This window comes from Balaenoptera acutorostrata, chromosome 6, assembly GCF_949987535.1.
Source record: "Balaenoptera acutorostrata chromosome 6, mBalAcu1.1, whole genome shotgun sequence".
NCBI lineage: Eukaryota > Metazoa > Chordata > Mammalia > Artiodactyla > Balaenopteridae > Balaenoptera > Balaenoptera acutorostrata.
The window spans coordinates 117,417,149-117,445,034 of NC_080069.1; the positions used below are offsets into that span (position 1 = coordinate 117,417,149).

Here is a 27,886-nt window from a genome sequence, read left to right on the forward strand (position 1 = left end):
GGAGCTACGGAGAGAGGCTGAGCTGGAGCAGTCTGAGGGTGAGTGCTGGCCTCACCCACTCTCCACGCTTTCTCAGACATCCTCCCTCCTTTCCTGCACTCAGACCCAGATGCTCTAGGATAAGAAGGTAGGGGGTTACTGACGGAGCCTGCCCTCCAGCTCCAGGCCCTGTGAGGTCAGAATCCCAGTTCTGAAGACCCAGCCCCACAAGCTGCCTAGCTCTCTCAGAGTCTCAAGTTCCCCATCTGTAAAATGGGCATAACAGATGGGTCCAGTTCAGGACCTCCATAAACGTTACTACTAATCATAACCATCATGTTCAGCTTATAACAACAGTAAGGACTGTTTGAAAGTTTTATTAGCAGGTATAACTTTCATAGTTTGAAAATATCCAATAAAGACTTTTTAAAAAAAAGAAGCAGGAAGAGAATCGCAAAATAATAATAATGATAAGGATCGGTAGGTCTTCAACAAAGACCTGAAAAAGGGAGCGCTCCCTAGGAGGAAGGAACTGCACAGGCGAGGATAAGGGGGTGGGAACACCTGGACGAGTGCAAGGACCATGCAGGAACCCAGGTTCCCACCTGACCCTGGTGGGGCTCCCTTGGTATAATCTTCAGCCTCTGCGAGAGCCCAGAACCAATCGCTGGCCCCTCTTGTGCCCCTTTGCCAGCATATCCTGCAGAATTAGGAGGTAAGCTCATCCCACTCAGAGGCAGGGCCCGACACACACACACACACACACACACACACACACACACACTCATTCTCTGTCACTCTCTCTGGCTCTCTCAACCTCTCTCTCCCTGCCTGCCGCCCCAGGGGCTGTTTTGGAGTCTTTTGGCGAGCTGGTTGAATAAGGGATCTTGCATCTGTACCTCTGGTTCTTAGGATGGCTCTGTCCCCCAGATGACTGGAAGCATGTCTCCAAAGCCTGTACCCTTTGGGACCATCGAGGGTGACCCAGAGGGGCCTCCTTACCAGCCAGTCTTCCTGACTCTGCCCCCAGAACTAACTCCCAGAGTTGACTGGGGTGCCTTTCCACTGAGGACTTGTGTCTGTTCAACAGCTCAGGTAATGCTGATAGATTGTCACCCCCACTTTATAGATAAGGAAACTGAGGCTCAGGGTGACTTGGAGACCTTCTGAAAGACACTTAGCCTAGGGAATTCCCTGGCAGTCCAGTGGTTAGGACTCCGCACTCTCAGTGATGAGGGCCCCGCTTTGATCCCTACTTGGGGAACTAAAATCCCATTAAGTGCAGCACAGCCAAAAAAACAAAAAAGACACTCAGCCTAAAAGGGGAAAGAGGTGGGTTTCAAACCTAGTCTCACATCAAAGCCTACACATTCCCCCACCTCGTAAAGCCTCTTCATTCCCAACACAATTTCCAAGGCTCTGCCCTACACTTTCTTGCTGGATCTCTGCCTATTCCCTAGAGGCAGGCAACACAGGCTTTACAATCCCCATTCTACAGATGAGGAAACCAAGGTTCAGAAAGGCAAAATGACTTTCCCAAGGTCACACAGCTGGTGAGTAAGAGCCAAGACTGAAGTCTGGGCTCTCCAGCCCCTACCTGGTCGGAGCTGGCAGGGAAACTTCACTCCTACTGGGTCTTCATTTGTCAATCTTCTGTGGACCTCGATCTTCCTACTTGCAAAATGGGTGGGTGGGTCCCCATTGGCTCAGCTGATCTAAAATCTCAAAGATGATCTAATCAGGGCTGGGATCTCCCCAGGAGCTGACTGGGATGCTGGCCTCAGCACCATTTCTTCTTTTTTTTTTTTTTAATAAATTTATTTATTTTATTTATTGAAAATATTTTTGGCCATGTTGGGTCTTTGTTGCTGCGCGCAGGCTTTCTCTAGTAGTGGCGAGCGGGCGCTACCTTTCATTGCAGCGCGCAGCCTTCTCATTGCAGTGGCTTCTCTCGTTGTGGAGCATGGGCTCTAGGCGTGCAGGCTTCAGTAGTTGCAGCACGCGGGCTCAGTAGTTGTGGCGCACGGGCTTAGTTGCTCCGCGGCATGTGGGATCTTCCCAGACCAGGGCTCGAACCCATGTCCCCTGCATTGGCAGGCAGATTCTCAACCACTGTGCCACCAGGGAAGCCCTCAGCACCATTTCTGAGCTGCTGGTGAGTCAGCTCTGAGTGGAAGCTGACCACAGCCCCCTTGGGCTGGACAGAAGAACTGGGGGCAGGGGGTGCAGCAAGACCCAGCATCACCCCCACCTGCAAACACAGCACCATCTCCACTGGGCATTCAGGCTCAGGGCTCAAGTTCCAGCTCTGCTACCAACTAGCTGTGTGACCTTGGCCAAGGTACTTCCCCTCTCTGAGCCTCTGTTTCCCTCTGCAAAACAGCACAACAGTATCTTCCTGATCAGGTTATAAGAAGATCAATGGGCTAACGAGCATAATGTACTTCACCCTGGCAAGGAGGAGGCATGTTGCTAACGGGGGCTCCTGTAAAGTGCCTCTTGTCTAAGGTTCCTCTAACCCAGGGAGAGGCCCTTGAAACAGGTGGAGCAAACCCTGGCTTGGCCCGGCCCAACCCCAGAACCAGCACCACCAGCAGTCAAGGCAGCCAGAAGAATGTTAATCTCTGATTTTCCAAACTGACAGCGTTAGGATCACACTACTTCCTGCACTCAGAGAGCAGGGGCTGGGCAAGAACTGGGGAGGCCCCAAGGTGGCCTGAAGTTCCCTGGTTACTCTGGGGGCCACTGTGCTCAGAAAGAAGGGGCTTGCTGAGCTGAGGATGGGAGGAAGGAGTACAGAGGTCCTCGGAGAAAGGGCCCAGAAAGGTACATTCCAAAAGCCTCCAGTGCCAAGCTAAGGAGATGCTTTGCCTTCTCATGGCCCTCCCAAGCCCAGCACACGCCATACCTGTGCTAAGCCTCTTACCTGGATCATCCCCCAATCCTCAACTCAGCCCTGGGGAGGTGGTGTCTGAATTGGAGGAATGTTTAAGGTGAGGAGACGGAGCCCCAGAGAACTGCCAAGTCCCTCAGCCGGGAAGCAGCAGAGGCAGGATCTGAGCCCAGGTCTGGGACCCCCCTCTACACTGACAAGGCACCAAGACGAAGAGGACGCTCTCCAGCCAAGATCACATCAGCCCTGTGCCAACCGTGGGGGCTTCACGCTGGTCCCAGCCCTGGATTGGCCCGAGCTGAGGGCACTGTGCCAGACCTGTGCCTGGCTCATCCGGTCCCTCCAGTGGGCTCCAGGGACACACCTCACCCACGAGCCCGGCCCCGTTTCAGGGCTGAGAGATTTGCCGACTGAAACCAGGAGGGCAGCACCCTGTAGGGTGGGGCAGGGCCACAACCTGCCTGCCTGGTTCCCAGAGCCAAAGGAAGCAGGCCCCGGGGCGGGAAGGTGGGGGAGGCGGGGGATACCAACCCCACCCACCCCAGAGCCAAAGGGACAGCAGAGGCAGAGTTGGGGCAGGGACTGAGTTTCCCTGTGTCACAGAGTTGTCCGAAGTACCACCATCTCCATCATCTGCCTGGGACAGCCAGGAAAGCTTGAGGTCCAGAGCAGTGGAGACACTCTCCTAGGGTCACACAGCATGTCCTGACAGAGCCGGGTCGGCATGCCAGCCCTCAGTGCCCAGCCCAGGGCTTTTCTGCTCAACACCCCCTATTATCGCTACTAACACATAACAGCAACAGCCACTTGCTCGGCAGCTCCTCTGGACCCAGGACGGCGCTGCACATTACACGAGTTATTCTATGTGCTGTCCCCACTTTACATAGAAGAAAACTGAAATTCAGAGAGTTTAAGTGATTCCTCCAAGGACACACAGCTTATAAATTATATGGACCCAGAACAGTCTGAGTGTTAACAGGGAACAAAAGTTTGGGCAAATGCATCTCACCTCCACCTTCCAGACTGCCAGCCCCTGGGGCTCGTCACAGCACTGGCCCTGTGTGTGGCCACCGTCAGAAAGGCTGACGCGGCTCCTGCTCAGGACCTGTAATCGGGGGGGAAGCCGGCAGGAGGCGGGTAATGACAGGCTCCATCGGCCGGCAGGAGAGGAGGCCTGGCAGCCCACCCGTGAGAAGAGCCTGAACCAGCAGCTGGAAGCCTGCAGAGCCAGAGCCAGAGCCAGAGCCAGAGCCAGAGCCAGGAGGGGACAGGACAGCTGGGTGCCCCCCGCCCAGGCCAGTCCTTGTCCAGAAGGGGGACAGCACCCAGCGAGGGCAAGGGACCGATCCAGGGTCATCCGACTTCTGGACCCAAGAGGATTCCCACCCCAGCCGTGTCCTGCTCCCCCGCGCAAGGCCATCAGGGTGAGGTGGGTGTCCTAGCTGACCAGGGGCTGGTCGAGAGGCCAGTGCAGCTCAGCCCACCTCCACACCAGGCCCCTCCCATATTACCCCTGCCACGGCCTCCAAATTTCTACCCCCTCGGCTCCCAGCCCCCTCTGATCCTTCCCACACACAGGAACCATGGGGATCTTTTTGTTACAACTCTCACCCTGAATCTCCCCTGCTCAAAAATTTCCATGGTTCCCACTGCCTTTAGGACAAAGATCAAGGTCCTCGGCGTGCCCTTAGACCCCTGGGTGCCCTTCCTCCCCGTGGGGTCCCTCCGGGTCAGGGACACCCCTCTCTTCTCACTCTCCACTGCACCATCCCTTCCCCCGGGATGTCCCCAGGCTGGGTGGGACCTCCCCGCCCAGCGCCCCCCCCCACCCCAGCTGATTGCACAGTGGGTAAGGCCTGTGCCCTGTCTGATACGCCCAGGCAGTACCCACCACATCTGGGACAGGACCTGGCACAAAGGAGGAACAGGAAGGAAGCCCCGAGTGAGAGGCCAGAGGCAGAGGTCCTGAGCCAGGGGCACCCCCCACGCCGGTGGGGAGCCGCCGCCCGCACGAGCAGCACAGCTCCACACCCGCCCCCGAGATTCCTCACCACAGAAAGGCATGCCCGACCCGGGGGCCGCGGCTGGGTCCCGGGGCCATGAGAAGGTGCACCATGCTGTCCTTCCCCCTGGGGAAGGTGGCTGCCACCCTCGAGGCTTCCTCCCTGCCGGCCTCAGGTGCCCCGCAGGGACCCTCTGCTGGGTCACCCCTTCCCTGGGGCCAGTTATGAACAAGGAAAAGCCTCACTCCGTAATCCAGCAGCCCCCAGCGTGCCAAGGCCCGGTAACAATGGACACCTGACAGTACGCCAGCTCCGTGCTTCACGTGGGACATCAAGACAGCGCCGAGAAGCAGGGTCCTCATCACCCACGAGGACAGAGGGGGAAACGGAAGCATGGGGCAGCTAAGGAGCCTACCCGGCCTCACACAGCTGGTGAAGCACCATGCCGGCTGGTGATGCCCAGCACCCAGCGGGGGGATTTGCCACACTTTGAGCCCTGGCAACAGCCCTAGGAAGTGGGTACAGGTATCACCCCCACTGAGGACACAGAGGCTGTGAGGCCCAGTGGCTTGTCCAAGGCCAGCCAGCTGTCAAGTGGAGAACCCCAAATCCAAGCTGGGACTCGAACCCAGGCTCTCTGGGCGGTGGAAACATACCAGAGACAGTCACGCGAAGCACTTTGTAAAGGATCTCGCCGGACCCCAGAGACCAAGGCTCATCCATCACAGAATTCTCAGCACCTGCCACAGGGCCCGGCACACTGCCGCCCGCAAACGCATCACGCCAAATCAGTTTCAGGATCTCAATCCTCCCTCCCTCCCCAATGTGCCACCTTCCCACCTCCACGCTTTCACTTGTGCTGTGCCCTCTGCCTGAAGCTCCCTTCCCCCTCTTTTCCACAGTTCAAACTCTTAGCCAGACTTCAGGGCCCTACTCAGACATCATCTCCTCCATCACAATGCTTTGCAGTTTCCCATTTGCACGTAATTATAATAATAAGTGGGGCATGAGCTAATGCATGTAACATTTAGCCCAATGCCAGGCACGAAGGCAGCTCTCATCTATGTTAGCAATTATCGTCAACATTATTTCATTCAACCCTCACCCAGATTTATTGTTAAACCCATTTATAGATGAGGAGACAGAGGCTCAGAAATGTGAAGTGATTTCCCCAACATCACACAGGCAAGAGCAAAACCAGGACATGAAGCCAAGCCAGCCTCTGTTCACCACTCTACCCCAGTACCTAGAACTGTGAAAGTCACAGGTCAGGAGTCCCTGTTGACTCTCTGGCAACATTTCCCCACTCGCCTGGCAGCTCCCCAGGTCAGGGTGGCATCTCGGTCACGTCTGTATCCCAGGAGCCCAGCGCGGCACCAGCCTTGGGAGAGGAGAGAGGGTTTCTCACAGAGGCAGGTGTGTTCTGGGGCCAAGCTCGAAGCAAGAAGCAAACCTGGAGCTCAGAATGGCCTCTCTGGGCCTTAGTTTCCTCGTCTGTAAAATGGGCATAAGGTGATAGTTTCCCCCTCCCTCCTCACTCAGTGACTAGGGGTCCTCCCTCGGGAGATGTTAGCTTCTGTCGTTAACAGTTAAAGCGTCCTCAGGAGATGTTGGTTTTGCTGCTAACAAAGGGCCACGTGAGCCTTATAAAGGTTCGTGGCTGTGATCTTAACCTTCAGCACCTGTGGAACCCCTGCCCTAGCGTGTTCCCTCATTAATGGGCCAGGCACATACGCTGATAACAGGCCACCGGACCTGGGAAGGGCACTCTGAGATGAAGTCCAAGCTCTCCACTGGACAGATGGGGAAACCAAGGCTGGGGGAGTGGGGAAGAAGCAGCCAGGGCCCCGTAGCCTTGTCAGTGGCCCAGCTCCTCCTGAGAGCAGCCTGGGGAGAGGAGTCTGGGGCTTCAGCACCCAGTGAGAAAAACTGCCTCTGCTCTTGGGGTCTCTGGCCTGGAACCCTCTCCCAAAGCCCACCCTCTCTGCCTGGCCATCTCCTCCCCCTCCTCCCCAGGCTTGGACGTCACCTCCTCAGGACCACCCCCGCCAGGACAAGTCCAGTGCCCCGAAGTCTCCACCACCACAGCCTTGGTGGTTTTTGCAACCACCGTGACTGTCTGTGGGGGGCAGGGGGGCAGTGGTGACACTGAGACCCAGCGCCAGGCTCACGTCTGGCCCAGACGGGTGCTCGACAAACGAGTGCTGAATGAACAACCTGCAGTGGAAGGTCACCCAGTTTCGGATGCCAAAATGGCGGCCCCGGAGGCCTGGGAGGGAGGCTGAGCAGGGTAGAGGCTGAGCAGGGTAGAGGCTAGCCGGGTCTCCCAGCACGAAGGCAGCTTCGGGGCAAGGCAGTGGGACCAGGAGGAGCCGGCCAGGATCCCTTACAAAGCTGCCTTTAAAGCTCTTCTCGGTTAGCAAATATTTAACCACGGCTCAGCGACCCAGGTCTGGTGGGAGAGCATGCTCGGAGGAAGGAGGGGGATGGAAGGGGGGGCGAAGTGGAGGCTCATGGAAGTGCCCCACCCCCCAAAGGCAGACCGCAGACCCGCACCCGCCGGGGCTGCCCTTCCCTTACACCTCGAGGAGGCTGCCTTAGCGGGAGGAAGTCGATTCCCATCTTGACACAAACAGAAGGAAACAAAGGCCCCCTCATCCCCTCCAGCCCCTGCCTCCCCGCCTGGCGGAGCCCAGTGTCGCCTGTGGGCGCCCGACAGTTGGTGGCTTGTTCTGGGAGCCCAGACCCCGGAGTCCCTGCTCTCTGGGAACACAGACCCAAGCTGGGGCAGGTGGAGAAGGGGTGCCAAGGCCCCCTGCAGCACCCCCGACCCAGGGCAGGACCGGCCCACCCACACCCGCCCTGTGCCACTTCCACTCTCATTGGTCTCCAGAGGCTGGTGTCCTGCACCAGGCCCTGCCACGGCCACACCCCAGGCCAACAGAGCCATGAAGGATGGAAAGGAAGGTTGAAGGCAGCCTGCAGGACCAGCCTCCTTACACCGCTCACCCCGCTCCACTTCCCCCATCCTCCTGCCCCAGAGAGCCCTCCCTGGCTGGGGAGCCAGACAGACACGGGACAAATCCCAGCTCCGTGGGCCAGTGCCTTGCTCTGAGCCTCAGTATTCTCCCCCGTGCACTGGGCATGATCAGCTTCTCCCCCGTACGGTTGCTGTCATCAGGCCGGGCACAGAGGCGGCTGATCGGTGACGGTGACTTTGTCAACACTAACCTCCATCCCGCTCACACCCGGTCCGCATTCCTACTGACTTCTCAGCAACATCCCTCACCTGCGTGCTCTTTTCTTCCTTGCCACGCCCACTGGAGCTTGAGCCCTCTTAGCCTGGGACCTGGCCATCTGTCAAAACTGCCCCCAGGCCGTGGTGCCCCTCAACACACGCCCGCTCTCCGCCCAAAGTGCAGAGCGCTGAGGCTGGACCGGGCGCCCAGGGCACTCTGCCACGGCACCCTCACGCTGGCGGGTGCCCACCACAGGCCCGGACCCCGGTTTGAGAACCCACCACCAACTTTCCCCTTAGCGCCCAGACTAGAGTTAGACCCTGAGATCCCGGCAGAACCCGCTGCCTGAGCCCCTCCTCCGTGACCAGCCTGATAACCAGCATCACCACCCAGCCCCTCCCACCAGCCACCAAGAAGCAAGGGGCGGGGACAGCCTGAAATCCACGTCCTCCATCAGTCAGCCCAGGATCAACCAAAACGGTAGCTGTGGGCAGCACCAAGGACAGGTGAGGGTCTCCGGGGCTCCACCGTGCTGGCCAAGAAAGGTTTTGTGTTGCCCTCATTCATTCATTCATTCATCAACCACAGGGCACTGGGCATTCAGGAGTGAGTTAGACAAACCCACTCCCTGTTGTCTAATGAGGGAGACAGACTGTCAACAAAACCTACAATGGGGCTGGCAGCAGCAGCAGAACCCAGAGGAGGGGCAGCTAACCCAGCCTGCAGGGTCAGGGAAGACTTCCAGAAGGAGGCGGCACCCGAGACATGAAGGAGTGCTGGCAAGGTGAAGGAGGAGGTCTGGGCAGGGAGAGCATGCCAAGCACAAGACACAGGGAATGCACAGATTCAGACACGCGAGAAAATATTCATCTGTTCCGCAAACATCTCTGAGTACCTTCCTGTGTCGAGAAGGGCACTTCCACAGAACAGTGTAGTGTCAAGTTTCTAGAATTTGATCTCAGTTCAAATACTAACCCCACTGCTCACTGACTGTAGGACTTTGGACATGTGGCTTAATTCTCTCTGAACTTCAGTTTCCTGGGCTGTAAAAATGGGAGTCACGGTGGTACCCGCCCCCGCCCCATCGGGTTGTCATAAGGATTCAATGAAATGAGTCAAGCCACAGAGCCTGAGCAGATGGGGGCTTGTATCATCAATGATGATGCCTGAATAACTGAAAGGAGTTCCACCTGCCCGAGTGTCGGTGGCTGGGGGATGAGTCGTCAGGTGGGCAGTGGGGTCTTTCACAAGCTCAGGGGTCCCACCGTGTGTCCACCTGTGCTACTGGCAATTTTCTGTGATGTGTTTCGTGCCATGAAATGGGGACCAGAAAAGTGGAATCAAAACAGCAGCTACCCGGTCCCTCTGCGGGCCATTCAGAGGATGGGAAGGTAACACGCTTGGGGTCCAGTCTTTCTGGGCCCTTGTCCCTCAGAGGTTAACTATTCAGAAAGGAGAAGTGGACGGAGAAACATCAATGAAGATTCAGAAAGCAAACACCCAACAAACCACAAGCCACCAAACCTCGGTGGACCACAGCTCCCTCTGCTTCACAGCACTGCAGCTGGGCAAGTTCCTCGTCTCTCTGAACCTCCACTTCCCACAGGGAGCCTCACAGGGTGGCAAGGCCAAGGGCGAGGCTAGATGGGAAAGTGCTGTGAACTCCACCAGGGCGGGACCACAGTGTCTTGCTTTCCTGGTATCTTGTATTTATACCTCTCTCTCTTTTTTTCTTGTCTTATTGAATTGACTAAGACGTCCAGATCAATGCTAATGAAAATACCTCTATGGTTTCAACATCAAGTTTGCATAGGCTTGCTCAGTATGTGACGAATGATGCTGTAAAGGGCTGAGTACCAGGTAAGGACTGTTAAGGGAAAAAAGGGAGGACCTAGCTCAACTCCCAAAACAAAAGAGTTGGATAATCCTCAGGAAAAGAGATGCCGTGGAAAGCCAGCCATAGCCAGGCCCCGGCCGAAATGCAGCCTGTTCTCGAGTGACCCACCCACGGCAGACAGGACTCCAGAAGGGGCTTTCCATCTCAGGTGCCCAGTGGTGGGACAGGTGGCCCCTATAGAGTAGGGAGCTCCCTGTCACTGGAGGTATACAAGCAGAAGCTGGATGGCCAATTGGCAAGGAGGCTGTGGAGAAGATTCTGTCCCAGGAGAGAGGTTAGCAGTAACAACACAAACAGACAGGGAGGGACTTCCCTGGAGGTCCAGTGATGGAGACTCCACACTTCCACTGCAGGGGGCACGGGTTTGATCCCTGGTCGGGGAACCAAGATCCCGCATGCCACGAGGCTGGGCCAAAAAAAAAAAAAAAAAGATAAAACACAGACAGACCCAGCTCTGCTACTGACCATGAACTTCCCATGCCTCAGTTTCTTTATACATAAAATGGGGGTAAAAATAGCACCTCAAAGAGTTGTTGTGAGGACCAAATAAGAGAATGTGTGAGTAGTGTTTGGCACTCTGCCTGACTGTTGGTAAGAGCCCGATAAATGTCAGCTGCCATTCTAATAAGAGCCAATCACTAATAAGTGCCAGTTACTGTGGCCAAAACCTAATGGAAAAAAGGCTAAACGCAGACACACAAATCCCGCACATTTCATTAGCCGAGTGCCCTCTGACACCATCCTTTTCACTAAGTCCAAGCCAGCCTCCTTCCCAAGCTGCTGCCTCCCCCTGCCCATCCCCCTGCCCATCTATCTGTCTATCTATCTTCCTATCTATCGCTCTATCCCTCCCTCCCTCTCCCCCCCCCCCCACCACACACACACTGCTGCCTGCAGTGCTGGCTCCCTGGGTCCAGAGGGAAGTGGGGTGGGAGCAGGGGGAGGACTCAAGGCAGGGAGGGAGCAGCAAAGGGAGAGCAGCCCAGGAAGGGAGGGAGAAGGAAGATGAGCCACTATGAGAATTCACTCATGTGCTCGCTGCTGGGCCAGAAGGAAACCCAATCCCAGGCTGGAATGCCAGGGACCCTCGGCATGGAGAGGCTTCATGCAGATAGAAGATGGAAAGTTTATTCAAATAACAAGACTCCAGTGGCCTGCCCTCCTGAGCCAGCAAAGGACACAGGCCCTGCCCCACCCTGGGGTCACCAGCTGCATGTCTCCTCGGGCTCCAGCAGGCCCAGAAGGGAAGGTACAAGGGCAAATCCCCTGGGAAGCCCTGCCAGCTTCACATTCCTTGTTCCAGGTGCCTGCATGCCCCCTACCTGTGCTTCATGGGAAACTGCTCTCGGCCAACAGGCCCACGTTCTGTGTCTGCTTCTCCGGGGGTCAGTTGAGGGTGAGTGGGGACGGGCTCACTGTCTCCCCTGGCAGTGACAACAGATTCCAAGCCCAGATTCCAGGCGGTGATGCAGGGTTAAGAGCGCTGGGGCCTGGGATTTCCCTGGCGGTCCAGTGGTTAAGGAACTGCGCTGCCAACGCAGGGGGCGTGGGTTCAATCCCTGCTTGGGGAACTAAGAACCCACATGTCACGTGGTGCAGCCAAAAGATTTTAAAAAAAAAAAGCCCTGGGGCCTGAGTCCGGGCACCTGACCGTGACTGGGTGACCCTGGGCAAGTCCCTCACCCTCCCTGGCTCTCCAGCACGTCTGTCCAGTGAAGGGCCTGGACTCCTTCGGGCTGGACCCTCAAGGCCTTCCTCAGACTGTGACTGTCCCTGACAGCCACACCCCCCATTCAGGGCAGAACGTTAGTCATCAGCATAACTTTGCTTTAACAATTAACTGGTGTCTGTTTCCCCCACGAGGACAGGGACCCTGTCTGTCCTGTTCATGACCTATCCCCAGCACCAAGCACAGCACCGAGCACATAAAACCTGCCCCTGGATGTGAGATTACACCAGAGCCCTCCATTCGGTCTCCCAGGCATCTTACAACACAGGAAAAGGTTGGGGTTTTCCAGAAAGGCCAGCTCAGGCCTGGGGACAGACCCTTCCCAGCCCCGGAGGCAGTGTTTGCCAGGGGCTCTCCAATCCCAGTAGGGCGTTTCCTATACAGGTGGGGCCTTGCACCTGGAGCCGGCCAGGCCAGCCCAAGGTCACACATCAGCAGCAGAAAAGGTCACCACCCCGTCACGCAAACCGAGCTGTCACCTAAGCTCGGATCCTCAGTTTCCTCTTCTGGCAGATTCTGTCAAATGATACAGCACCTGCAAAGGGCCTGGGAAATTGGAGCTGAGCAGGCCCTGCACTTGAGCCTGGGGTGAGGTAAAGGGACAGAGCGGGGTGTGTCTGCGGGACTCTCACCTGGGGCCGGCAGGCCACCCTGCTTCTGTGTCCCCCATTAGAGGAAGATCCCAGCCCCACTGGGGGGGACAGATGTACCAGCACTTTAAAAAACAACCACCAAAGGATAGTGCACATGAGGGGCACTGCTGCCAGGGCCAGCAAGAACCATGGCAAAACCAATTTCTGGGCAATTCTGGTTCCCCCAAATACCGGCACTCTCTCGGCTCTGGGGCTCCGCAGAGCTGCCCCTCTACCTATGACTCTTCTTTCTTCATGCCTTGGGTCTCACCTACACATCCCCTTCCCCAACAAGCCTTCCCTGACCCTCCAAGTCTGGGTCACTGCTGCTCCCTTGGCTCCCAGAGATGCCCTCACTCCCCACCTCGGCGGGGGTTCCATGCTGGGTCCTTCCTCCCAGAAAGGGGTCCTTGGGAGGATGAGGACCATGGTTGCCTCCCCATCCGGCACCCCCAGCCCCACACACGACCTGGCACTGAGCAGGCTCTCAAACAATGGTGGGATCGATGGATTAATGCCATGGAAATGATTTAAGGCTGTCCAACAGAGCACTGCCTGCAACAACAAAAAATAGAAACAACCCAAGTGCCCAGCGATAGGCGTTTGGCTGAGCAAGTTAAAAGGCAGGCTATTGCGGCCATAATGGAATATTCTGTAGCCATTCTACATGCTTCAGGGGGATGACCAGGATGAAGATGCCCACAGCCCACTGTAGATTTTCATCTTCTTCCTGTTACTTCTCTTTATTTTCTAATTTTTCTTTGATATTAGATATTGCTTGTGTAATGACAACAACAATAAAAGGGGGAGCTCTGAGGAAGCTCAGAGTTGAAAGGTCCAGCCTCCAGGGGCTGAGGAGGTGACCTTTGTTGGATGCTGGCAGGTGGGAGCCATTGTGGGTCTGAGGGGGAGGTCAGAGCTCACTGCCAAGACCTGACTTAATACCATCCTGTCGCTCGAGTCCAGCCTGCCAGGGCTCCTCTGGGAGGGAAGCCCTGACCTTGGCGGGGGCGCCAGGCCCCAAGGGCTGAGAAACTCTCAGCTCTGAGGGTTCACTTCGTGCCAGGAGCCAGGCATGGCTTCCGTCATAAAGCTCACAACACTGCGAGGTGGTTATGCCATCCCCATTTTACACATGGGGAAACAGAGACACAGAGAGCTGAGGCCACAAGGCAGAGGGGGAGGCCTGAGCACTGCAGAAAGGGGTCCTCGAGCCCAGCCTTCCGCCTCACACACCTTCAGCAGCCGACGTCCAGCTCTAAGCACCCAGCGGGCCTGCGCATCACACGGGGGCCTGGGCCACGTCCTGGCCGGAGCAGTGAGTGGGGTGTGGGGTGCCTAAGGGCTGGAGGACTGGTGGGTCACAGACCTGCCCAGCTGGATGAGAACCGCACGCGCCTCTCGCCCCACTGTTCCCACCACGCCCACCTACACTGTCTGGCGCAGAGAGACTCCACGCTGGAGAAGCAATCCACCACTTCCCGGTGTGAACCCCCCGAGTCTCATCCATCCACCCGCCCCCCGCAAAATCTCTATCGACATGTTGATGAATTTCCTTCTATATTTTTTTTACACCTGCACAGACATACATACTTGCAGACGTACAGCACATCTTCACTTTCAATGGCTATGCAGTCCCCAAGGCTGGTGGTCATTGTCCTAAACGCCAGATGACATCCCAGGCCCTGGGAGGGGCCAGCAGCAGGACCCCGGCCTGTCACAGCACCCCTCCTGGACGGACCCGTTTTCCTGACCAGGAACTGAGACACCAAGAGGGGAAGGGACTTGGGCCATTTGGAGGACTCTGGGAGAGTCCCTGGGCCACCAGGAGCCTGTTTCCTCATGTGACAGGAGGGCAAGTAATAGGCATCGCTGAGAGATCGGGTGGCCGAGCTCCTCCCGGGCCTGGTGCAGGGCCCACAGGGGCGAGCTCTCTAGGAGCGTGGTCATTTCATCACAATGTGCCCTCTGATAATTATTTAATTAATGATTGGTCGGTGACCACTTGTTCAGTGCATCCCTCCAGCCAAACCTTGAGCTAGCTCTACGTGGGCAGGGCCTGGGCGAGCTTGGTTTGGGTGCCACGCACACAGTGGGCCCTCAGTCAAGGTGTGCCCCTGCGCCTGACGCACAGTGAGTCAGTCGGGGTGCCAGGACCCAGGTGTCCCATCCCCAGCCTGTCACACCAGGGCTTAGTCCCAGAGGCCCAGCGCCCAGAGAGGTCGGGAGCCAGGGGGAGGGTCGGCCCACCCAAGATCAAGTCCCTGGGCCCTGCCTCTCCCGGCCTCACCCTTGGGGCTCAAGGACAAGAACAAAAGACTCAAAGCCAGTGAGTCAGACTGAGAGGAATACACGCGGGAGAGAGGAAGCTGTGTGAGAGCCGCTGCACGCACCCCCGGCCTGTGGTCTCAGACCAAGGTGGGGGGCAAACACTCCTTCCAGACGGGCAGAGGGGAAGTCAGAACCAGCCAGGGCCGTGCCCCTGCCCACGTCTGCCCAGCCCCTCCATACCCCCCAACGCACATCTCTGCACCCACCAGACCCTTCATCCAAATAGCTTCAGGTCCCTGTGCTGCGAGATGGAAACCTTGTAGGACATTTACTCATTCATTCACTGCTAAGGAATTAATTTAAAGTAACGAATTTTAATTATAGCTATTGATTATTGAGCATTTACTATGCCCGGCACTGTGTTAAATATGCATAAATGTAACTGATAAATGTACATAATGCAATTTAACCTTTACATTAAAAGCATATCCAATATAATAAGGGAAATAGTATTATTATCATTCCCATTTTACAGCTGGTGAAACCAAGGCATCAAGAGCCACAGTTAACTGTCCTAGGGGCACCTGGCTAGTAGCTAGTGGAGCCAGCTCTATCCCTCGAGGCCACACTGCCTCGTAGTGCTCAGATCACAGACAAGAACCTAGGACCACAGCCACATGAGGCACCCGGAGGAGGCCCCAACCCAGCCTGCCACGAGTGGGTCCAGGGAACAGCACTCCTGGCTGCAGGCTTAGTCCGTGGGTCCTGCAAGGCCTCTCAGGGCCTAGAACTTGGCCCAGAGGACCCCCAAGAGGCTCTCGCCCAAATCTTTCATTGAACCCCGGTGGAAAATGAGGCCCAGCGTGGAGGCTAGGCCGAGCTCCCCTCCACGGCGCTGGACTCTCAAGCCACACGGGGGACTCAGAAAGAGGGGAGGGGAGCCGAGGGGCTCTGCCCCTAATCACACAGGAAGTCTGCTGAGCCCCACCCTGGGGGGCTCCAGGCCTGACCGCGGCCCGGCCCCCAGCCTGCAGGGCAGGCCCCAGAAGCACCTCCTCTCAGATTCTGCCACAATTTCAACAGGAAGACAGGAAAGCTGAGCTGGGTGGCCTGCTACAGCCCGACTCGGAGTGGAGGTTTGTCTCCCAGGAGCAGGCAGGCCTGAGAAAGTAACCCTTCTGCCCTGAGAAGGGGGCCTCACCTCTGGCCACAAAGACTCAGGTCAGGGGGAGAGAAAGGGCTCGCTGTGTTCAGCCACTCAGCCCAAATCGTGTCCCGCCCCCCTCCTTGAGAGATGGAATCGCCCCCATTTTCGAGACGGGGGAACTGAGGCCCAGAGAGGGGAAGCCCCCTGCCCAAAGCCCCCCAGTGAGCCGTGGCCATGCTGAGCAGAGCCCGGAGGGCTGCCCTCGGCCGGGCTGAGCAGTGGTCGTCCTGGGGGACCAGGCCTCTCCCCGCTCCTTTTCCTGGCAGCCTGAAATATGGCAGTGGGGGTGGAGGGGAAGGTAGCTTGGCTTTTTTTAATCCTCCACAACACCTAGCTGTCTGCATGTGGACAGGCCTGGGCTGTCTCCTCAGACACAGGCCTATCTGTGAGGCCAGCACAGGGCCGCTTCTCTCATAGAGGGCTTGTTTGTTTACTCAGTTTTCAAAATTATAACCTTCACAGCCCCACCCAGGCCCATCGCTCCTTCCTACAAAGCCTTTGCTGTCTGGGGTGTCCAGGAATGGAAAGGGCCCCGGGTTCCCGTCCCAGGTCTGCAGCCTCTGAGACCCTGGGAATGTCCTTTCCTCTTTCTGGGCCTCAGTTTACTCACTTATGAAATGGAGGAGGGGATTGGTCAGATGACTGCAAAGGGTCCTTCCTGGCGAGCAGGGAGGTCTGGGCCAGAAAAAGGAAAGCAGCCACGGCCCATCAGCAAGCTCCAAACTCAGGGCAAGGGGGAGCTGTGGCCTGAGCAGGCCAGGCTGCGAGCGAACCTTCCATGGTAACCGCAGCTCTGCAGCCCAGTGGGGCCCAGACTCCCCAAAGCTTCAGCCCTGTTCTCTTTTCTCCCCTTCCCACTCCTCTCCAGCGAACACTTCCAAAAAAACAAACAAAAAACAAAAATGGAAACAGAAGTGCAACTGTCAGCCCACGCCCCTCTGGAGGTCCCATCACTCCTAAAATCCCTGGCGGGCAAATGACACTGCTTCCCCTAGGACTCAGCTAAATGGAACTGCCATTTACCCAGAGGGTTCCATGTGCCAGGAGCAACTGCCTCCCAGAATCTTCACATGCCCCAGAGGCAGGGATCACCTTCCCATTTTACCGAAGGCGGAGAGTAACTTGCCCAAGGCCACCAGGGCCTTTGCTGGCAGAAGCCAGTTGCCTCCTGGTCAAGGCCAGACATGTTGCCTCTTGAGTTGGGCTGACCAAATTTAAAACCAACATGCGCTTTAGAAAACATAAAAATCCACTGTCTTTGTAACACAAACCACATTGCGTTCAGCTTGATGGAAGCGTCTTGGATGGCACGAGTCCCATGAGATCAGGGCTCGCGTCACTGCTTCATCCCCACCACCCAGCTCAGGCCCAGCACAAGACAGTTTTCAGAGCGGGCTCTTTCCCTCCACAGCAAGATGGCATCACACAATAAATAATTGCTGGGCACCTGCTCTGTGCCTTCAACACAGCCCAAGGCCCACAGGCTCCCAAGAGGTCAGAGCCAGGAGGGTACTAGAGATTGTGCTAGCTCCCCATTGCACAGATTGGCAAAGCAGGGCCAGAGAGGAAGAAGGACTTGCCAGAGGTCACCTGGCACCAACCCTGAGACTCTTGCCTCCCAGGCTGCACCCATAAATGGCTCCTGGCAGGTGGGAAGGATTAGAGGCAGGTAAAGCACAAGAGGGTGAGTAGCTTCCTGCCCAAGGGACTCCTCTTCTAGAAGATTCTGGCTTCACAAACTTGGCTGGACACAAACAGCTCTGTCAGGCGTGGGGAGGAAGGACAGCAGCTGCGGCTGGCTTGGCCACAGATGTGTGGGTGGGAAAGTGGGGTTCACACTTTCCAAACCACAATTCATTTTTCCTCTGCCCCTCCTGGGTGCCTGGTTACCCACTGGAGCCCCTGGCCCTGCAGGTGGACCCCGCACCCTGGCCCATGCCCTGCACTTTTGTTCCCCTGAGAGGAAGGACTCCCTCAGCCAGTGTCCTATCGAGGATGATGTGCAACAGTAATGACTGGTCATAACAGGAGCCAGCACTTCCCACATCAGCTCGTTGATCCCTCACAATAACTGAGCACATCTGGGCTACCTTAGGCCCACTTTACAGATGAGGAACCTGAGGCCAGGGGAAGGGAAGGCACCTGTCAAATGATGGGGCAATTGAGACAAGATCTCGAAGCCAGGTCCTCAGAATCCAGGCCCACCCTCTTTCCACTCTGCCCCTGGAAGCAAAGGTTCTCATACTCAGAGCTGCTGAGGAAGGGAGTGAGTCTCCTGTCATCAAAGGAATGGGAGCAGGGGCAGCTAGGACCCCTGACTACCTCAATAAAACAGCCTATGGGGGGTCCATCAATCCCACAGGGCCAAGAACAGGCACCAGATCTTCCCAACCTCACACATCACCATCACCAAGGCCTGGTTGCTCCATCACCCCTACACACACACACACACGTCCCCTGACTGTACCCCATCCGCACTGGTTTGGGCCCCTCTCACCACTGGGCTCCCCTCTCACCCACCCTCCTAGGCCTCCCCAGCACACTCAGGACAAAGTCCCCTCTTCTTTAGGGCCAGCCTATGTGGCTCCCTCCTCTTCACCCCATCCCTCCCTCACCCACTGGGCCAGGTGCCCTCTCACACTTTCCTGCTGAAGGTCTCCCCCCCACCCCCCCTCCGCCCCAAGAACACTCCTCACCCTGAAGAGCGACAGCCAGCCAGGCAGCGCCACATGGGCAGGGGCTGTGTCAGAGTTTGGGTATCAGTGTGTCCCTGGTGTCTAGCACAGTGCCTGGCACACAGTAGGAGCTCAGAAACTATTGACTGATGAATAAAAGAATGACCAAGTGTGTCTGGGGCAAGAGCTCATCACGTGCCTGTAGGCTCTCACAGGCGTGCAGACGGCGACCCTCTCCCTCAACGTCTTACATCCAAACCCACCCAGCCCTGCCTTTAGAAGGTACCTAAGACCACTAGGAAAAGGCTTTCAGAGGCAGAGAACTCCCATAAGTAGATACTGGTCGTGGGGGTCACAGATGGGAAGATAAGGCACAGAGAGGCACAGCCATTGGTTCAGAGTCACACAGCAAACAGTCAACAGGACCAGGCTCGAGACCCAGACCAAGCAAATAATTCTGGACACGTGGCCAGGCAAGGGGGGGTGTGTTCCCATCTGTCTTTTGCCCCTTCATTCCTGGGCCCTGCCCAACATCGGACACAGAGTAGGCAATGCTGTTGACTGACTCTCCTGTGTAACCACAGCCCGTCTCACCACCCTCCAGGTGCCTGCTGACCGCTGCAGATGTCCAGGGCCACAGGCTGGTGCTCCTCAACCTGGGGCATGCCAACTTCCTGGAACAAATGGCAAGGGGCTGGGTGCCTGAGGCTACAGGACAGACCTGGCCCATCTCCCTCCAGGCAGTGTCCATGATAAGAGCTACCACGCGCTGTGTTCTCACCACTCACCAGCCCCGTGCTGCACTGTGCAGGGGCTGTCACTCTTGATTCTACGCCCTGAGAAGCCAGCAGTCTCATCCTCTTTAACGGAAGGAAGACACTGAGGCTCAGAGAGGGTGGTCAACCTGTCCCCAAACACCGGTCCATCGAGTGGCAAAGCTCAGACTCGCACCCAAGCAGTCTGAACACACAGCTTTGCCCAGACCTCTGGACTCCCTGCTTCCTTCTAACTTACTAGCCACTGTGTCACCAGGCTGGTCCCTTCACCTATGTGGGCCAGAGGTAGCACACCTTCAAACCAAGATGGTAAAAAAAAAAAAAAAAAAAAAAACCGAGATGGTTCCCAGGGGGTGGAACCAGGTGCCCTGGAGAGATGGGCACTTCCTGTTCTTCCAGTTTTAAAATCTGGGAGATCAGAAGATTGCAGTGTTCCATGACTCAGGCCCTAAGATTCTATCAGAAGAGGGGCATGGCTCTGCTCCACCCTCGAGGGTTTTAAACCTAGGCATCTGCCTTCATCTTTCCTTCAAACTCTGCCCAGCACCTTCGACAGAAAACCCTTCTTCCTCAGGCAGGGAAGTCGGTGGGGGTGGGGCAGGGGAAGGAAAAGCAGCTCAGGAATTTCTGCGACCGACCGCAGGAGGATGCTACGAGGAGACCCGGGCTGGAGTGAGTCATGAGCTCTGCCTTCGGAGGAGGAGGGGGCGCCGGGAGGGCAGGACCGGCCAAAGGCAGACTTGAGTGCGGCCGAGTAACGACGGGAGGACAGATCTGCGCAACCCAGCCTCTGACACATGCCGCTGTTCCCACTCGGCTCCTCCCCTTCCCAGCTCCCTCTCCCCACCGCCTGCCTCTGTTTGGGGCCTTTTCCATGCCGTCCCCCTGCCACTAACCTGCTCTGCCCCCGCGCCCCTAACCACGGCCTGTAAAGTGCTGGGGAGGGAGGTGGAGGGTGCAGATGCAAAGAGACAAAGGAAGGCTTGGCACAGAGTAAGTGCTCGGTTAAACAATGGCTAATCTTACAGGTTCAGAGCTGGAGGTGGGGTGGGGGTGGGGCGCACTCCATCAACGACCATCCTCAGGCAGGAGACAGATCAGTGGACTCCGTGCAGGCTGCAGGCTGGGGAAGCGGCAGGACCCACGCGGTCACACCCAGACGCCATGGGCATCAGTCCGTGTCCCCAGCTCCACGGCCGCTCCTTTGAGCCCGCTCCCAGGAGAGATGCTCAGAGGTGTCCGGGCCTCCCAGGAACGGGCCTCCATTGAAAAGCCCAGGTTGGTGGAAGCAGGCTGGGGGGTGGGGAGGGGGAGTAGGGCAAGAGGATGAGTCTTTCTTCAGCAGGGAAGCTGACCAGAGCAGGAAAGGAAACAAACACAGTGACTCAGTGTGCCCCTGAAAACCACCTATTTGGTCACAGTGGAGCATGGCAATGTCCTGAATTAGGGGAAAGGCTAAGAAAAACGTCTGCATGGATGGCCTCAGGTGGAACAAGATGTAGCTTTGGAGGACGCTTCCAGGGAGGGTCTAATGACCTGGGAGAGATGTTTATTATGAATCGTTTAGTGCAAGGAGCAAGGCACAAATTGAGTCATGGTCTCAGCAATGTGTAATAAACACAGAAGGGAAATACCACGAAAGAATAAAGTTATTGCAGGATGGTGGTGAGTGACTCCTAATTTTGTCTCCAAACCTCGTTCCGCAGGCGGCAGGAAGGGAGGCCCATGGCCCAGTTTGGGTTTAGAAAGGTCTCTTTGGCAGCATGTGTGGGAAGGATGGAGGGGTGAGATGGGAGGCAGCTCTGAGCAGGCGAGGCCGGAGCTCAGGCCCCAGCAGTGGGAAAGGAACAGACGAGTGGAGGCTGGATGGAGGGGGAGGGCAGGGTCAACGCCAACAAAAGCACGTTATGTAAGACGACACAAGAGCAGGGCAGAATCCCCAGACGCTTTACCCCCAGGGGCTGACCCAGACCTTGGCTAAGGGCAGCAGTGGGGGGGGGGGGAATTGAGGGGGGAGCACTGCTTCCGGCCAGCCTGGGCTCCCTGCAAAGCCCACGGCTGCATCCAGGAAGCCACGCACCTGGGCGGGGACGTGGCCAAATGCGGACCCCTCCACCCTTAAACTCCTGGAACCTTCAACCACTGCCCGAATGAGGAAAGGCAGGTTTTTAAAATCAACTTGGAGGAAAGATATTAATTATTCTGTTCAATAAATTAAAAAGATACCCCCTTTCTCATATCTGATTGTCAAAAGGGGTGATAATACTTGGTACTTAAGTACCACATGCTGTCAGGAGGGAGTGTCAAATGTTTACAGTCTTTTCAGAGGCTCTGTGTCAACACATCAAAACGTGACCCAGGAGTTCCATTTTATAAAAAGTCTTAGTTCTTTCCTTGTCATATGGGTCCCCCCCTCACTGCTCTCTGGCTGCTCTGTCACCGGAACCTGGTGCAGGATATGTGCAAGGAGGTTCGGGCAGCACCGTGATTACTAGCAAAACACTGGAAACAACCCAACGTCGGTTAACAGGGGTCTGGGTAAATAAACCTCACCACGCACAGAAAGAAACCCACCCACAGAAGAAGGCAGACTCACGTGTTCTGACATGGAAGGGTATCCACAATATACTGAGTGAAACAAGTCAAACCACAGAAACATATAATTGGACCTCTTTTTATAAACAGAGTTAAATGTGTATGTACACAGAGATGGGCGTTTGGAAACAGTGACACACCAATCTTGAGGGATTTCTTCCGGGCAGTGGGATTGAAGGGAGGGAAGATGGAAGAGCTCTGCTTTTTTCACTTTCCACTCCCACATTGCTTGTGTGTGTGTTACTTTTGCAATCAGACGACATTAGCAGTGGTTGCCTAGAGTTGGGAAGAACTGAGGGGGAAGCGGGGGTGACTACTAATGGGTGGAGAGTTTCTTTGATGGGTGACGTAATGTTCTAAAATCGATTGTGGGGACGGTTGCACGACTCTGTGAATATACAAAAAACCATTGAATGGTACACTTTAAGTGGGTGAATTGGCTGGCAGGTGAATTGCGTTTCAATAAAGCTGCTATTTAAAAAAAGAATTCGCAAGAGGAAAGGTGAGGCCGGCAGAAGGGAGGGGCACAGACACTGGCAAACTTCTGCACGAGCGCTCTTGGATAATAAACCTTAGGGCACTGTGTGTGTGTGTGTGTGTGTGTGTGTGTGTGTGCGGGGGGGGGCGGTTCCTTGGCCCCCACAATTTCATCTTGATCAACAGAATTTCTGGAGTAATGATTGAGTCTTTCAAGTCCGTCCTTGAGGCAGAGCCCCCATCCCCCTGACCCACACCAAGCAGGGCCAGGTTTCCTGCCAAGGGCACGGCACCCAGCCCCTACTTGCATACCTCGAGCAACAATGAGCTCACTCCCTCACCTGCTCCATCTTGGTTTATGTGGCTCAGACCACATGCAAAGAACCCCTCTTACAGCACTGATAGGAGCCAGCGGGCACTTCCACTCTTGTTCTTGTCCTGGCCTCTGCGCCAGGTAGAAGGTGTGAGTTGGCCTAACCCTCCCCCCCACCTCTCCACGTCTTAGTTCTTTCCTTGTCATATGGGTCCCCCCCTCACTGCTCTCTGGACCCACTCCAGATAGCACACATCCATCTCACACATATGCCAACACAGAAGGTAATCAAGGTTTCTAAAAACCCAGGTGGATTCTTGCATCCCAGAAACCAGCATCAACCCTGACCCCAGGGACTGGACAAACCTCAGAGAAACAGGACCTAAACCACAGCTACAGTTGCTTGCTTCAAACTCCAAACACCTGGTCACTCTCAAGAACAGAGGGTAAAGAACAATCTCAATAATAATGGCAGTTGTTTGCTAAGCACTTACTATGCCCCAAGCACTGGGCCAAGTTTCTGACCTGCATTATCTCGTTATTCCCATTCTACAGATAAGAACACTGAGATTCAGATGCTGGCCCAAGGTCATGCCAGCTAACATGCCATGGAGTCAATGTTGGGACCCTGAGCTGGCTCAAATCTGAGATTTGTGGGGAAATTTTGGGATGGTTAGGCCCTCAGAGTTGGAAGGGACTATGGCCCGCAGGGAAGACACCCTTTCAGTCACAGTGAGAAACAGACTGAAGAAAGTAAGCGGCTGCCTGAGGTTATGCAGGCCTCCTGGCTCCCAGGCCAGGGTTCTTCCTCCACACAAACTCCCTCATGAAAGAAGGAAGAGAATCATCCTGCCACTAGCCCCACGGGGCCGCTGGTGTGAGAACAAGCCCCTGCTTGCCAGGAGCTTTGAAATCCCAGGATGAAAGGCGCCGTGACAGCAAAACAGCACCATGGGCAGGAGCGCGCCTGACCCCTGCCAGGACTTGCAGGCTGGCACTCACCAGCTCACCTCCTCAGGGCGGGTGCAAATCCCCGGGAGCCACTGGCCAAGCCACAGAACCCGACCAGGAACAGGCCTCGAGCTCGGAGCACACTCTACGGGGCGGCCCTGAGTCCCTGGGTTGGAAGGGCTCTGGAATTTTAATTGTCCTGCAGGAAAGTGCTGGCTGCTCTAGCTGCTCTGTGGGTGGGGTGAGGAGGATGCGAGGATCACTGGAGGTGGCAAAGCGCGCCCCCATTCCCCACAACACAGATTTCCGAGGCAGCTCCCTTCTGTGGGAGGGGGCTGGAGGCTCGCTGGTTTCCTCCCCTCCCACCTGGTACTGAAGGAGCCCCCTCAGGTGAGTCTGGACCAGGAATTTGAGGCATTTAAGGAGGGCTATTAATAGCACTGAAGTGTTAAGAAGAAAGAGGCCAGCAGGCTCTGAGCGGGCACAGCCCTCTTCCACCGAGCCTGGCATCCACAAAACAAACCCAACCCTGTCCAGGAAAGGACACTTCACCTTCTGTGGCCTCAGTCTCCTCCCCTGTGAAGTGGCAGTTCTCAGCCCAGGAGGCGGGAAGAGGGGGAGAGCCAGAGCTGGGTGTGGAGGGAGGAAAAACCCCACCAAAGAAGGCGCAGCACACCCCAACCAGGCCGGGTGAGGGGCCCCAACAGGAGGTCGTGAATGGATGGACTGTTACAGAGCCCCAGGAGGCTGCCACCAACAGGGAGGGGACAGGAAGACTCCGCCCAGGCCTTCCTCCTCCCAGAGTCCAGGCCTGTCCTACAAGCAAGTATTCCAGGACTTAACCCCCTGCTGGTCTGACGCTGGAGAGGGTCTGACTCATTTCTTCATCACCCTCACCACTGGGCCCGGGCCCAGGCCTGGCACAAAGTGGGATCTCAGGCTGTGAGCCCAGGACCACAGTCACAGGACAAACCTTTGTGCCCAGCTGGGGTGGGAACCTGGCATTAAGGGACCCCTGGTTCCTGTTCTGCAGGGGTCTGAGTGGCAGAACACAGCTGCTGAAATTCTAGAGAACTGCAGGACACATCATGGTAAGTGTAGGCGGACACCATGCTCTGGGTCCACCAGACAGAGGAAGGCAGATTCAGCCAAGAGGAATGGCCTCCTCTTTCCATAGGCTTCCCCCTCCATCCTCCATGGACCAGCACCCCATGCACTGGGGTCTCCTCTATGCCAGGCTGTGCTAAGCAAGCTATGTGAATTAGCTCACTTAAGTCTATTAATAAGGAAGAAATCATTCACCCCATTTCGAAGAGGAGAAAACTGTGAGGCGCCAGGACATTAGGAGACTTGTCCAGGATCTCATGGCTGGGAAACAGATGCTGGGGTTCCACCCAGGCAGCCTCACGCAAAACTGAGTTTCCCAGGCAGCCCTCTCTCTCCACTCTCTGAGTTTTGGGGAGGAGGAACCCAGGACCCTGCTGCAGTCCCTGGGCTTCCCCAGGGAGGGGGGAGGGGGGAGGGGGCAGCTGCCCTTCTGAGAAGTGGCCACCGTGCAGGGGTGGCTGAAGGAGGGGGCTGAGGAGGCTGGGCTCCGGCCTTGACCAGCCCCCTAAACAAGCTGCCAGCAGAAGCACCCTGCTGTGCCGGAGTCCAAGGACAGGGATTCTGACCCACCCCTCCTGTGTATCCCATCTATCCTAAGCCCACTCCCCAGGCTCAGTCTCAGGCCTTGATGGGCCAATCCCCTGGGAGCCTCGGCCACGTGTACTGGGGCTGGGGCCAGGGCGAGCGGGGGACTGGGACAGCCAGGGAAGGTCAGGACACGCTGGCCGAGTGGGCCTGGACCGCTTCCGGGCGGGGATACCCAAGGTTAAGGGGAGGCTGCGACCCCTCCCATAGCTCGACTGCGGTAGTGTGTTGGGGGACCCGACGAGACCCGGCTCCAAGGGGTGGGTGGGAGTTCGAGTCCCCCCGGGAGGGGGAAGGGCGGCCTCAGAAGGGGCCGGGAAGGGGCGCTCAGACGTAGAAGAAACAAGCTTGGACAACAGTCTTGGTCCGCAGCCACTCCCGCCCTGCCCGGGGCCTGACTCTCCCGAGACCCCGGCAGGCTGGCCGGGATGGGGGCGTGGCCGGGGGCTCCCCGCCGGACCCCCTGCGCGCGCTGCGCTGCGCGGGACTCACCTGCGATGTGCTGGCGCCTGGCGTCGTCCAGGTGCGTGGACAGCACGTCCCCCATGGTGAGTAAGAGACGCGGCCCGACCCGGCCGCCGCCTGACGCTGCCCGCGCTGCTCAGACGGGCGCCACTGGCGCCATGGAGCCGGCCAGCCCTGCTCCCGCCGCTCCTGCCTCCCCTGGCTGCGGCCTCGCCCGGCTCGCGCTTCTGCTCTAGCAGCGTCGGTCCGCTGACCGCCTCCGCCTCGCGCCCCAGCCCGCGGCCCCGCCCCTCCAGGCCACGCCCCCGGAGCTGAGCCCCGCCCCCTCGGTGGCTGGCAGGCTGGCGGGCTGGAGGGCTGGCGGGTTGGCTGGCGGGCGGGGCAGGGGGCCGGGGATGCCGGGACCGCCCGCGAGACGGAAACAAAGAGAAGGTCGGAGAAAGGGAGACCGAGGAGAGACGCAGAGGGAGGCGCACCGGACCGTGATCAAAACGAAGAAAGAGATGGGGCTGGTGGGGGCATCTGAAAGAACGGGAGTGCCTGGGGGGCTCCAGCCTGAGTGTCACCCCCTGCCCGACCCGCTTGGGAAGAGAATCACGCCGAGGAGGACGTAGGGGACCGGTAGGCGACGCCTAGACACACTCCTCCCGCCCCTGCTCCCCTGCCCCCAGCCCCGCCCGCCGCCGCCAGCCCTCGGGAAGTTCCCTGGCCTTGATCCGACCTGCCCCAGAAGGTGTGCCCTCCTATCTTGCACAATAGTGCAGGGAAAAGGGAGGTGCAGGCAAGGCTCCGGCCCAAAGGCACCCCTGGTCCCAGTGCCAGGCGGACATTCCTCAGGCTCGGCATATGGGTATTTCAGTTGGGAAGTGGCTTGTGAGACAGGGCAAGTCAGGAATAGAAAAAAAAAAAAAGTACTTTACAGTTTGTAAAAGACTCAGATTCAAAACCAGCGGACTAGCATGGACTTTGGGTACCGGGCCTGCGGGGCTGGGCATGATTGGGTCACGGGTAGCAGGGGAATGTGTTTCAATTCTACCCACACTATACCCCAAGCTGGTAGGGGAGACAGGTTAACCCCTGGGATCCCCAAATCATGGACTGCGGTAGCAGAGGTCATCCTTTGGTTGCTGATGCTCAGACCTCCTGTACTGCATACCAAGAGTCACCCAGTTTCTGCTTGCTTACTCCGGTGACTGAGTACTTAACTTGTCAGTGTGCCCCACCCTGTAATTGGACAGCTCTTATTGTAACTCTGACATAGGCAGAAAATGATGATAATAAAAATTAACTTTACTAAGCACGGGTGCTTCAGTCCTGTCAACGCCACAGAAGGTAAGTTTGAAGTTGACTAACGTGATCTAAGCCAGTGGCCTGTTAGGAACCGGGCCGCACAGCAGGAGGTGAGCGGCGGGGGAGCGAACGAAGCTTCATCTGCTGCTCCCCATCACTCGCATTACTTCCTGAACCATCACTCCCATTACTGCCTTAAGCATCGCACTGCCCTGCCAAGTCTGTGGAACAATTGTCTTCCACGGGTGCCGCTTATCTAGGCACTCTTCATGCATTCAGTGATAAATGCCTGCTTGCTAGGCCCTCTGCAAGATGCTGGGGATGAAAAGAGAGGATGCAAGCTGTCCTACCTGCTCTGGGACTCAGGACAAGTGGCATTATTGTGAACCTCAGTTTCTTCATCCGTCAACTGAGGATAATGATGCTTTGTTGTGAGGATTAAATGAGATAGCAGAGTGATTAGCACAGCACCTGGCACACGATGGGTCATCTCAGTAGACAGAACCCACCATTCTACTATTCGTTACAATCCCTGCCCTCGAGAGCATAGAGAAACTTGAGGAAGGAACAGAACATTCTGTCTTGAGGAAAATCACAGAAGGAGTAGTGCCAGAACTACAAGTTGGAAAAACCAGAATTTTGACAGCAGATACTGAGGAACAGCATTCCAGGGAGTGGGGAAAGCACAGGCAGAGGCACAGGCTTTGAAGAGCAGAATGTATTCACGCAGCAGAGAATTATCAGGTGGAGTTGAAGTCAAGCTGGCGGAGATTATTAGTTTCCTTCTACAGAGACAGAAACT

General features: G+C 56.7%; 1 protein-coding gene across 1 annotated transcript in view; it reads right to left on the reverse strand.

Annotated features, from left to right (window-relative positions):
- NIBAN2 (niban apoptosis regulator 2) overlaps positions 1-26,062 on the reverse strand; it is a 50,221-nt gene extending 24,159 nt beyond the window's left edge. Inside the window, exon 1 of the mRNA XM_057548567.1 lies at positions 25,822-26,062. Coding sequence (XP_057404550.1) covers positions 25,822-25,876 — 55 coding nt within the window. The 5' untranslated portion in view covers positions 25,877-26,062. The remainder of the gene's footprint in view (positions 1-25,821) is intronic.
- Between the last annotated feature and the right edge of the window lie 1,824 nt (positions 26,063-27,886).